This window comes from Phascolarctos cinereus, unplaced genomic scaffold (assembly GCF_003287225.1).
Source record: "Phascolarctos cinereus isolate Bilbo 61053 unplaced genomic scaffold, phaCin_HiC Scaffold_1;HRSCAF=81, whole genome shotgun sequence".
Classification (NCBI taxonomy): Eukaryota; Metazoa; Chordata; class Mammalia; order Diprotodontia; family Phascolarctidae; genus Phascolarctos; species Phascolarctos cinereus.
This window is the reverse complement of record NW_027555514.1, coordinates 160,243,705-160,255,225: the sequence shown is the minus strand read 5'-3', so window position 1 is coordinate 160,255,225 and position 11,521 is coordinate 160,243,705. Positions and strand designations below refer to the sequence as shown.

The 11,521-nt window shown below is 39.3% G+C and overlaps 1 protein-coding gene across 6 annotated transcripts in view; it reads right to left on the bottom strand.

Moving 5' to 3' along the window:
- Positions 1–471: 471 nt before the first annotated feature.
- The window catches only part of FRMD4A (FERM domain containing 4A), a 767,521-nt gene continuing 756,471 nt past the window's right edge, over positions 472–11,521 (bottom strand). For 4 of the 6 annotated variants that reach the window (XM_020999677.2, XM_020999675.2, XM_020999673.2 and 1 more), the window contains 2 exons: positions 8,915–9,011; positions 472–1,206 (listed from right to left, as the gene is read on the bottom strand). In XM_020999677.2, coding sequence (XP_020855336.1) covers positions 1,104–1,206; positions 8,915–9,011 — 200 coding nt within the window. In that variant the 3' untranslated portion in view covers positions 472–1,103. The other 2 variants (XM_020999676.2, XM_020999674.2) reach the window with 1 other exon arrangement.

Genomic DNA, 11,521 nt, shown 5'->3' with positions numbered 1-11,521 from the left:
GCTAACCAAACATGGAAAGGCCTACAACAATTAAATGCTAATGTAGCTTTACCACTTGGATGGATCACAATGTGCTTTTAACCCTTGGTTTGCCACAAAAAAAGAAACACCTCATGCATAAAAGAGGATGTGATTTTATGAGTTGTTTTCATGATAGACTGCTTGACCACAACCATGACCAGAAAGCAACTAACCTGTCTTGTACCCTGCTTATTCAGCCAGGATGAACAGTACTTGAACCTCCTCTGTTACCCCCTCCCCACATTTTCCCGTCTGTCCAGATTACTTAGGACTGTGGGTCAGTGATGCTCTCCAAGACTATATAGTGTCTTTACCATCCGTTACACTAGCTTGGTTTTTCAGGCTAAAGGGGGAATAGGGGTTAAGGGGGGCAGGCAGGGAGGGACTCTCACTTCTAGGAGTGATTGAGAATGTGAAAGGAGCTTACAAAAGCAGACTGCCCTCCATCTCTTGGCCTTTCTTTTTTGTTGGTTATTTTTATTTTATTCTTTGGCAGCATAGAACTGATTGTGATCCTCTGATGTAGCTCTGAAGTGACAGGCTTACTTTTTAATTCCCCCCAAACTGTTGTGTTAAAAAAAAATACTTCAGGTGTAAACTGTGAACGTCCCACATCAGACATCCTCTTCTGGAAGTGCTTGGTTGGCCTAGAGATGGCAGGATGGACACATTCTTTCTGGGTCACAGAAGGGTTGCACTGCCTTTATTTCTGTCTCCAGGGTTGTCCCTCTGTCAGCCCCCCTACCCCCATATCCTTTAGTGACATGGGCCTCGATGCCATCTCTTGATTGTCCCTGGCCTGGGGGATTCTGTGGCTGGAGGGCTGGAGGCAGCCACCAGGGATGCTTCTAAGGATTTGCATTTGGCTCTCTGTGGACAAGAGAGCCATAGGACACACAGTGGGATCGGAACCTTCCAAAATGTCTCCTCAGTCAGGTTTTGAGGGTGAGGGGATGAGGAGAAGGGAGGAAAAAAGTGCTAAGAGCTGAAGCTGGTGCAGGGTGACCGTGTGTCTGGGTAAGGCAAATGAGAGGCAGTGAGGTGATCTCAGAATGGCATTGAGAGATTGAGGCCCAGCTCATTCACACCAGAGTCCCGGGCTTGGCTTTGTCCTGTCCATACCACTGGACATCAGCTAGTTCTGGATAGAGGGGAGAATCCAGGAAACAGCTATCATTGTAACTCCTGCAAAGAAACCCCAGAGGAAAAGCTATTAGAAGTGGCAATCTCTTTATAATCTCTATACACATTTGAGTCTGAAGATACAACTGAGCACTTGTACACTCTCTTGTAATTGTTCATTATCATTTCATGTGTTGGTTTTTGCTTCTCACAAACTACACTTTTGTTTTCCTTGCAGCAGTAATATGCAAGAGAGTTAGTGTAGGACCCAGGTTTAGATCTCAGCTCTCTGACTTAGGAGTTGTGTGACCTTCATCAAGTCATTCAGACTTTCTGGGCCTCAGTTTTCTTATCTGAAAAATGGCCTCTAATGTCACTTCTGGCTCTAAATCTACAATGCTGTGAACACATCACTGTCCATGTAGATGATATTTGATACTGTTGATTGGAATAATTTAAAAATAAAACCTTTCTACCAAAAGTCATAGGATGTGAAGGCATAAGATAAAATTTTAGGGAAACAGAAGAGTCACAGGTTACATGTTTAGCTACAGAAATACTTAAGATTGACTTTCTCCAAAGGATCACTAAAAAAGTATCAGCTTAGTGGACCTTTACTCTGGTCAAGCAGAACCCTTCAAAATGCATACATTTTGTTACATGAAGAGAATTCTTGTATAGATTTTGGGTTGTGTGTAGAGGTTGGCATTTTAAAAGATAACTATACACTTACTTTTCAGATAGAGGTCCCCAGTAAGACAGTAGAATAATTCTTATATACTGATGAGGGATCCAACTTCTATGTGAGAGAACCATCTTTATGACTTGACCCAGTACCTATTTAGCTTCCCCAGTGCATTACCAGGCAACCTAGTCTCCACTGGCAGTATCTCAGACTTCTAATCTTGATCTTTCAAGGCAAGATAAAGCAACCACTTCTTCCTCCATTTTGTTAGGTATAATGATGGACTGGGATTCCACTAGTCCAGAATATGAGGAGGCAACTCATGCTGTCAGTGTAATTAGAACTCCTCTACCTTAGTCCAAGGATCATTAGAGTTAGAGCTGGGAAGGACCTTGGAGTTCACATAGCTTCTCCTCTAATCCTTTCCTTTTCTGATTCCCTATCTTGAGTAGTCTCCAGGACAGAACTAGGTCAAAGAGTTACATGGGTCATGTTGGCTCCCTTTCCTTAAGCTTTGGCATGTGATGATTTCTGATTGGGTGAAATGTTGGCTTTTAATCTTAGCATTCTTTTCCTGTATTAGTGTTTGGGTAATGCTTTCCCTCTCCTTTTACATATCTATGTGTCTTCACTGAGTGGGGGTGGGGATCTTAAATTTTATTTCCTTGTGGCAGATCACATTTTTAATGATAAAGGATAGTATCACTTATTAGAAACACCATGGGGACTATAAACTTGTCAATTATGTTTCCCTGCCTACCCTTGGCTTATAACCCCCCACCATCGTTAAGGAAGTTCAAAGGGAAAAGAGACCAAAGGGTATCTTAATAATGAACAGTCTTCATGAATCCATTTAAGGCCAAGAATAACTAGAAATAATATTTTCCTGTTTGATTTGCTGTCCTCTCTAGTAACTAGCTGGTGAATGAAGGCGCTCTGGGTTTGTAAATGTTTCCTGTCTAGGCTTTTACATAAAAATCCATGCAAGTTGAGAAATTCAAAGGCTTCTGCCAGAATACCCATGGATTCTAATGGGAGTCATGTGGCTCCCTTGAAATGTATGACTTAGCTAGTACTGCTTAAATGTGGCTTCTAAAGCAAGATGCAGTAAAGGCGTTTCATTATGAGACTGGCCACAGATGTTGCTATCATTAGGGAATGAAGATTGACACTGTTACACCCACCCAGCATCCTCTGCCTTAGCTGAGCTGACATTTTCACTGGGCCTGGGGTGTTTGAAACATTTTTAAAGGAAAAGAAAGCTGAGTATTTTTATGATTCCTTTAAATTTATTGTGGGTGTTTTGATTCTGACATCTCACTTTGGGATAGGAGCAGGATGAATCTTAGTAGGGGAAATTTTAGGGTACAAAAGAACCCTCTAAGGAACAGCCTAAAATATTTGAAAAATATTTTCTTTTAGAAATATTTTCCAGTGTCTTGTTACCTCACATCTAATATAAATTCTCTATGTTGCTAAATGGCATAAATGACATGCAAATTCATGAAGCATTCCATATTTTTTGAAGTCTTGCCTGTTCATAATTCCTACCTGCAAACTATAGTGGATCTGTTCCTCCTCTGCATACCCTTAGAACTTTGTTAGTGTTGCAGTAATTATTACATATCACACCCTGCCTGGTGTGAGATTATTTTGTGTTACTGTCTCATTTCCCCTATTAAATTGTAAGCTACTGGAGGGCAGGGAATATATATTATGCATCTTTATAGTTGTCATTGCACTGAGCATTCAGCACATTTTTTTTAATAGAATAATGGTAATTTTATTATAATATATCCTGGTTCAAAGGAGATTCAAAGTACTCTAGACAATATCAGTCTTACTAAGGGCTCATTAGAGTGCAAAGCACACTCTGAAGTAAGGAGCTTAATTGCATTTAAGCTTTAACAGTGTTGGATTTAAACTCGATTCCAACAATTCTTATACATGATACAATCCCTTTTGTGGATCACACTGCCTCCTTGTGGATGAGCAATGACTTCTTTTTTTACTAGGTCGGGAATCAAGAATTCCCAAGGATGGAAATAGCCTTGAGACATGGAAGGCCCTCTACCACATCACCTGAAGCATCTCAGAGACAGTGTCAACTGTGATTAGTTTAATTTTCAATTCCTTCTTATTACATTTTTGGAGAAAATAGTAAAAAATGGAGCTACAAGAAAAATCTCATTCATTCCACTCCTAGTAGGTCAACAAAGAGTATTTCCTAAGGATTACCACAGCCATTATTATAATACATGGCATTTAAAGCCATGTATTATAAAGGAATGTGGCTTCAACTATGTCTGCCTCTTGTAAGTGGGTAAAGTTGTTAGGATAGAGACATAGTGCTGATGGCAAGACAGAGTCCTTGGAATCATAGTCTGCATGAATCTGATTGGACAAATACGGTATATGTGTACCATGATACCAAATATGTACATATGTACACAGGTATTGTGCTTTGAGTGGATTGAACTTATAATATGAATTAAAATTAGGATAATTATTCATCTTACAAAGGATTAGACAGAGTTCTCTTTAGGCAGTTTAAGTACAAGGCAGTCCTTGTTAGCTGAAGATAATTTGTACTGGAAAAAATGGCAACATTACATAGGGAATCTATTTTATATGGGTACCAACATTTCACAGTAAATAGTAAAAAAGAGGTTTTGTTGGAACTTTATCTTGAAAAAACACTAAAAAGCATGCAAATATGCTTATTTTATATTTAAAATTTAGATTATGATCACAACTAAGAACTATTTCTCAGAATGAACAAAGAAAGAATCAAGTGACTACAAATAATTTTTTTTTGGTGCACAACTACCCTATTTTGTTGGGTTTCTTCCTATTCCGAACCCCTAAAGTGTTTCTCAAGGTTCACAAAATTCTATAATCAACAAACATTTAGTAAGTGTACACTTTGTGCTCAATTCCTTTGTGTTTACTCTTTCCTTCTCTGCTCCCATCTGCTCTCTAATGACTTCAATGATCACTTCCATTTGGGAGATAACTTGCTGTTAACTATATTTCCAACCACCTAGTCATGCTTAAGCTTTCAAATCTTCCCTGTTCTTTCCTCCTCATACCTAATTAGTAGCCAAATCCTGTTTATTCCTCCTTCCAAATCTCTCTCATATAATCCTTTCCATTCCTCACTATCTTCGTCTTAGTTCAGGTCCTTACTTTCTTGCACTAGGGTTTTTTTTAATAGCCTGGTCACTAGTATTTCTTTTCCTCACTCTGACACAATCTCACCTATTTACACTCTGTTGTAGATACTAGTGCCAGATTACTTCTCCAAATGTACAATTCATCATTCCAGTCTTCTACTCAAAAAACCTTCAGTGGTTCTCACTGCTTCCAAAATAAAGTCCAAACTTGTTAGCCTAGTCTTTGAAGCCATACAGTAGGGCCCTGACCTGTTATCTACCCAGCCTAATCTCTTCCTTTTAGACATACTCTCTGCACCAGCCAGAGTGCACTATTTGATATATCATGCACACAAAATACTCAGTGTGGTGTAGTGGATGGAGATTTGATTTTGAAACCAAAAAGATGCAGGTTCACGTCCATCCTCTAACACATACCATCTGTACGACCCAGTAACTTAACCATTCAGTTCTCCAAGAGACATTATAAGACTGTAAATGGCAGAGAAAGTGCTGAGCTGCATTGGTAGAGGGAGTTTCCTTACCTGGAATTTTCCTATGTCAGTGAAATCATAGGTTTGGTCCCTCCTCCTATTCTTAAATTTCTCTTTGATACCTCAGCTTCCCTTTGCCTAGAAAGCCCTCTTCAATCTTAGCCTGTTGAAATCCAAACAGTCTCTTAAATACCAGCTCCTTTGTGGAATTTTCCCTCATGTTCCGGTGGGAAAGGATCCTCCTTTCTTCTGAAGTTGGTTGGTACTTTGTATTCTTCTTATGATACTTAACATATATTGTTGTCTTATCAGTAATTTAATCTATACAGTTATTTCTGTACCTGCCATGCTTCCTATTAGATTTGAAGCCCCATCAGGAGAGAGAGCATAAGGTCATAAAATCTTGGTATATGGCACAAAATATTGGATACAAAATGCCTTCAAGTAAATGATTTTCTTTTATGAATGAATAGTATCTTTAGGAGAGGGAGCATAAGGTCATAAAATCTTGATATATGGCACAAATTATTGTATACAAAATGCCTTCAAATAAATGATTTTCTTTTATGAATGAATAGTATCTTGTGATAGCTCTTGAATTACTATCATAAGTTTGACTCTTGGATTGTTATTCAACTTTTTATATGGGAATTTCTTTTTCTGCTCTATCCCATCCTTACCCATTACTCCCTTTCCCCCAGTGGATTTCCTAAAGTCTGGACTCCAAGTGCTCAAGAATTATTAATTATAGATATTTATAGGTTTTAGCTCCTAGCATAGTGCTGTATACATTGTAGGTATCCAACAGATATTTGTTGATTAAATTGATTTCTGATGAATTTTTAAAAGTCACCTGTTTTCTAGGTCAAATTGGGGGCAGCTATATCTTATATCTAAATAGCACAAACTATTTTTTAAGGTCTTTTGTCCTACATTATGAAAAAAATAGCTAAGGACTGTAGAATTGGGAGGATAATTATACCTACATGCATCAAGAAACAAGACAGTCATAATAGCTTCCACATATTCAAATGTTTCCTTCTAGCTATTATGGTATGATAAAGAAAAACACATCTGTATCGTATCTGGGAGCATTAACTAAAGGGAACTGCAAAGAGAAAAAGATCATAAGAACAAAAGATTCCCTTACTATACCTCTATTCATCAGTACTTTGGTGAGTTGGCGACTCAGACTCATCCATAGTGGGTGAGTTTTCTGTTGCTTCTCTGAACAAAGGAAAGCAAAGGAAGGAAGAGCAAAGAAGTAGTGTTAAAGAAAAGAAGTGACACAGACATTGTTAAGAGCTTATTAATACAGTAGGAAGAATAATCGGTGGATCATCTTTGCATTTCAGAGTGTTAGTGACATACAACCCAATGGTTTATACAAATTTTCAAACCACCTAATTTAAAATAACCAACTTTTTAGTATAGCAGACAGACTGACATTATTTATCTGTGGTTCTCTCATTCTTACTTTTTGCCTTTTTTTCTAAACCTGCCACAACATGCCATATAACTTCTGGTTGTTATTTATCACAACCTAAATAAGGCATCAGACTAACAGAATTGGTTATTTATAGGACTAAAGTATTCACCTTTTGTTTCTGGGTTCACTTAAACTTCCCAGTGGCTGGAAGTAGTGAGAGAACCCTTCAAAACCAGGTGTAGATGGAAATACCTTTCCAGGCAGGATAAGGAGGGATACCCAAGAGTTTCTAAAGTGTCATTTAAACACTTCTTGTAGAATAATCAGATGTGTGTATGTATATACACATATGCATATGTGTATGCACAATCTACATACACATAATACACTCTACATGTACATGCATGTCTTTCTATCCTTGGCTTTAGATTTCATCCAGAAAAGTCTGTGTAGTTCAGGAGATGTTTTGGGATATGAATCCTCACATCATAATTGTATAAATTAGAGGGATAGCTGACATGAAGATTGTTTGCATCAATGTCTCTGATAACTTTATTCAGTTATCCCTTTTTAATGGAATAGAACCAATACCTAATTGATCGTCTGACTTCCTGATTAATCTGTGTGGACGCTAAGTCCTTCCAGTACGGAGGACTTGCTTAGCTCAGTTGTGGAATGTGTCAATGTGCTATACAGAGCCAGCCTTCATGGTCTGTGTTAGAACCTTCCCTGAAGCCCAGAAGTAACTTACTGCCCAAGAGACAAACCAAGAAATCACAATGGCTGTGGTAATGTTGTAGGTCAGATCCACTGGTTCTCTTAATTCAATTCAACTAAAACTTTATTAAGTACTACTCAGTGCTAGAGAAGCAGTTATGAAATAGTCGACAAAGAGCCAAACTCAGAATTAAGGAGACCCAATTTCAGGATGCCTCTGATAGATGCAGATTTTGTGATTCGGGGCAACTCACTTAACTTCTCAGGGTCCCGTGCAGCTTTCTAAGACTACAAATTGAAGTGATCTGTGTTATTAAAGCAAGTTTCCTCACCAGGAGTTCCTTGCACATGTGAAATCACAGATCTGGTTTAAAACAACAAATGTGCAGATGAGATGGAGACATACAATTACAGACTTCTAAACTTCCTTATAACCGAATTTATGTATAACTGGCCTTAACTGTAACTTTGCGGGCCAAATTATGTTTGCCAAACTTGAGTGCTCTCCCTCTAAGCCAATAGGTCAATCAACAAGCATTTATAGGTATCCTATTGATTCAACAAGGGAATAACTGAAGATCATCACCAGAAGAAGAGTTCATATTAGAGATCTTTAAGCCTGTTATCAACAGGTGTTGGTAGAACTGTGCAGTCCCTCTGCAATATATTTCAGGTCCAGACCTTTGGAGCAGCTATCAGATAAAGATCAGATACTTAAACTTAAAGTTGTTCAAGAGGCTAAAATTTTGGACCCTCACTTAGAAGGGGCTTCCATCATCAATGTAGAGTATACAGCAATTCCAAGGGCCCTAACAATTCCATTTCCTAAAGTGTGGGTGAAGTAGGTGGGCCAAGCAAGAGGGAAGCACCTTACCTGCCAATAATGGCATCAAAAAGACAGAGGGGGAGCTCAGGGCAGCCAAGTTAGGGTAGGTCTTTAGATGTTTGGGACAGCTGGACCTGAGCGGAATTCATTAGACCCAACAAGAAGGTGCTTGGGAAGCAGGTGACTAGTAGCAATGTGGTGGCAGGTAACAGTACTTGACAGTATTTCCTTTTATAGCAAGAAGTGCTCTGTGTAACTGTACAAGCAATTCTCTTTCTTCTCTTTTTTAATACTAAAGAATACCTTATGCCCAGTACCCTGCCTCCCCCAATGTCTTATCCATTCTCTTGTTATCTCTCTCCCAGCTTTAGAAGGCTGCTACTAACCACTTCTCATAAGGCTTATTGATTACCCCTCTATAGGACAGACACTGAAAAGAAGAGAAGGAGCCCAGATGGCACTCACCCAGATTGCCAGGTTAGGATGTGGTGTGGACTGCTTGGGGGAGTAGCTCCGATTTCACTGGAAGGTGTTGAGCTTCTCTGGCTGTGAGGTAAGGCAGCTACACAGGGATCCAGAAAAGATGGGAAAGAAAATGAGAGTCAGAGCCAGGTACTGGACAGTTAAAGGATTTGAACAATGGAATGCTGCTAGCCACGTCCAGGGGGTTCTTTCATGAGTTCATCCCCCTTTATGTATGCAGCACACCAGCAACATTTCTCTTCCCCTTTCTTGAGCCTTATTGCTCTGGGGGTGCAACAGGGGAGTTCCCTCTTCTACTAATACCTTGCATCATCTAGTCTTGAGTACCTGCTTCTGGAAGACCTTGGGACCAGCTGAGGGGCATGAATATTTTGATAATTATTTCAGTATAATGGGTTTTCTTTGTAATCTTACATATTCTGTTTTACATATTTAAAATATTTTTCTGAGATGGGTTCCATGGCATTAAAAAAGTTAAGAACCCCAGATTTCCCGAGTAACCAGATGGAGAGCATGGCTTAGAAAAGCCCACTAGGCTTCACCTTACTATGTTATGTAAGATGTACTTCTATGGAAACTAAAATATAGCTCTGTCATCCCATAGAAGAAACAGGAGACCTTTGAAAAGAACAAAGAAAATCCTTGTAGCTGCAGCAGGGGTTAAGAGGTGTGTGTGTGTTTTTCAAGTTGTATTTGGTTTCATTTAGATGAGTGAGCACAACTTGTAAAAACCATACATTTGTAGTACAGATCAAAATCCTGGTTCCCCAAGTAAAAATTTCAGAATGGTTCATCTTACCATTGGTTCAATGTGACCCTACATAGCCAACTCTTTAGCTAAAAGGGGCTCCTCTTTTTGTGGGCATTCCTGAGGTGTAGGGGCTACTTGCATGGAATTTATGCTCATGTTCCATGCCTCCTCTAAGACATCTCCAGCTGTCCCAAAGTGAGATGGGCTAAAAAAAGAAGCTGTGGCCTTTCAGACAGGGCTTCTTGATTTATATCTAAAAACCACAAAAAACAGTCTCTTAGCTGGTGCTCTTCCAAGGGAGGCTACTGGACAGGTTTACTATTTAAAGAGAACATAAACAATCGCATTCATTCATCTGCAATGTTTAAAACAGTTCTTTCTGCTGGGGGAGCCATTGTTTGAGAATTATACTTTTTGAATGATAGGATACTCTTAAGTTGATCTAAGGGAACTGAAAAGTTTTCATTCTTTATCTCTTATAGTCTCTCTAAGACAGCAGTGGCAAGCATCATCAAGCCTGTTTCTGAGAATGAATGTGGAGGTAATAGTCCCAGTCCACATAATGCAATTAATTAAAATTATATAAATTATATATAGAATCCCTATAGCTAGGGATACTTGAAATGAATTCTTGCTAAATGATTGACCTTTGGAAAGTCACTTAAATTCTTTGAACCTCAGTTTCTTCATCTGCAAAGTGGGGATGATAATAATTACACCGCCCTCCTCACAGGGTTGTTGTGAAGCAAGAGTTTTGGAAACCTTAGAATTCTGCGTTCATTAGTTATTGCTGTTGTTACTGGCTAGCATAAAATAAATTAAGAACCAACAAACAGAACTCTAGTTGGTAGATTGGTATTCTTTCTTCCCATCGATTTTACACATCATCAGTGCCAGTAATTTTTAAAAATTGCCCGTTCATCCAGATCCTTAGTTTTGTTACTAAGAATGTTCCTTCCCAGTTTTTAGCTTTGATTTGGAGCTTCTGATCCTTTCTGTCATTCCAACTCCAAATTTGACTCCTTTTTCAAATGGTGAGCTGTCTTTATTCCAGGTCACTAATGGGACACTCCACAGGCATGACCTGCTGTACCTTACAGGCTTTAAATATTAATTTCCAGAGTCAGTTTAAGCACTATGGCCTTTTTGGGTGGTTCAGTCTGCCAAGCCTTTGGGATTACTCTCTGTTGTCTCTCTAGGGGAGCCCAACCCTGTCCTAACTGTTCATTAACTGAGTCACTGAACATCTCATCATGAGTCAGCTCAGATGATCATTCCTGGCTGTGCTGCTTCCTCCTTAGGGCTCACTTTAATAGCTCTCTGAGGGCATGGAATACTCTATCTCAATATACTATTTGAATTTCAAGTGAAGTTAAGCTCCCTTCTAGCAGCGCATTAAACCTAAGCTGCTCATTCCTGACTCCAAGGACCCACACCCCACCCACCGGACAAACACATTGTCTTTCCCCTGCTCATTTCCTTCACTCAGAGTTTCTTGTCTCATTTCATGCCTACCTTCTATCCTTCAAAACCCAGCTTCAGTCCCTCCTTGAGAATCTGATTTCTTGTCAGTTGCATATGCAGGACCCTTTTTGTTCTATGAGTGGTATGTGTGGTATGCTTCTTTCAGAGAGGAGTCATAGAATCAGAGGACTTTGTGGTGGAAGGGGATTTAGAGGTCAACTAATCCAACCCTTTTGTTTTACAGTTGGGGAAACTGAGACCCAGAAAGGTTAAGTGGCTTGAGTAGGAGAAAAGGGATGTAAAGACAGATTAAACTCTAATTCTAGGCATGTCCCGCTCACATAGAGTGAGAAACCTGGTAGAAAACCTTAGGC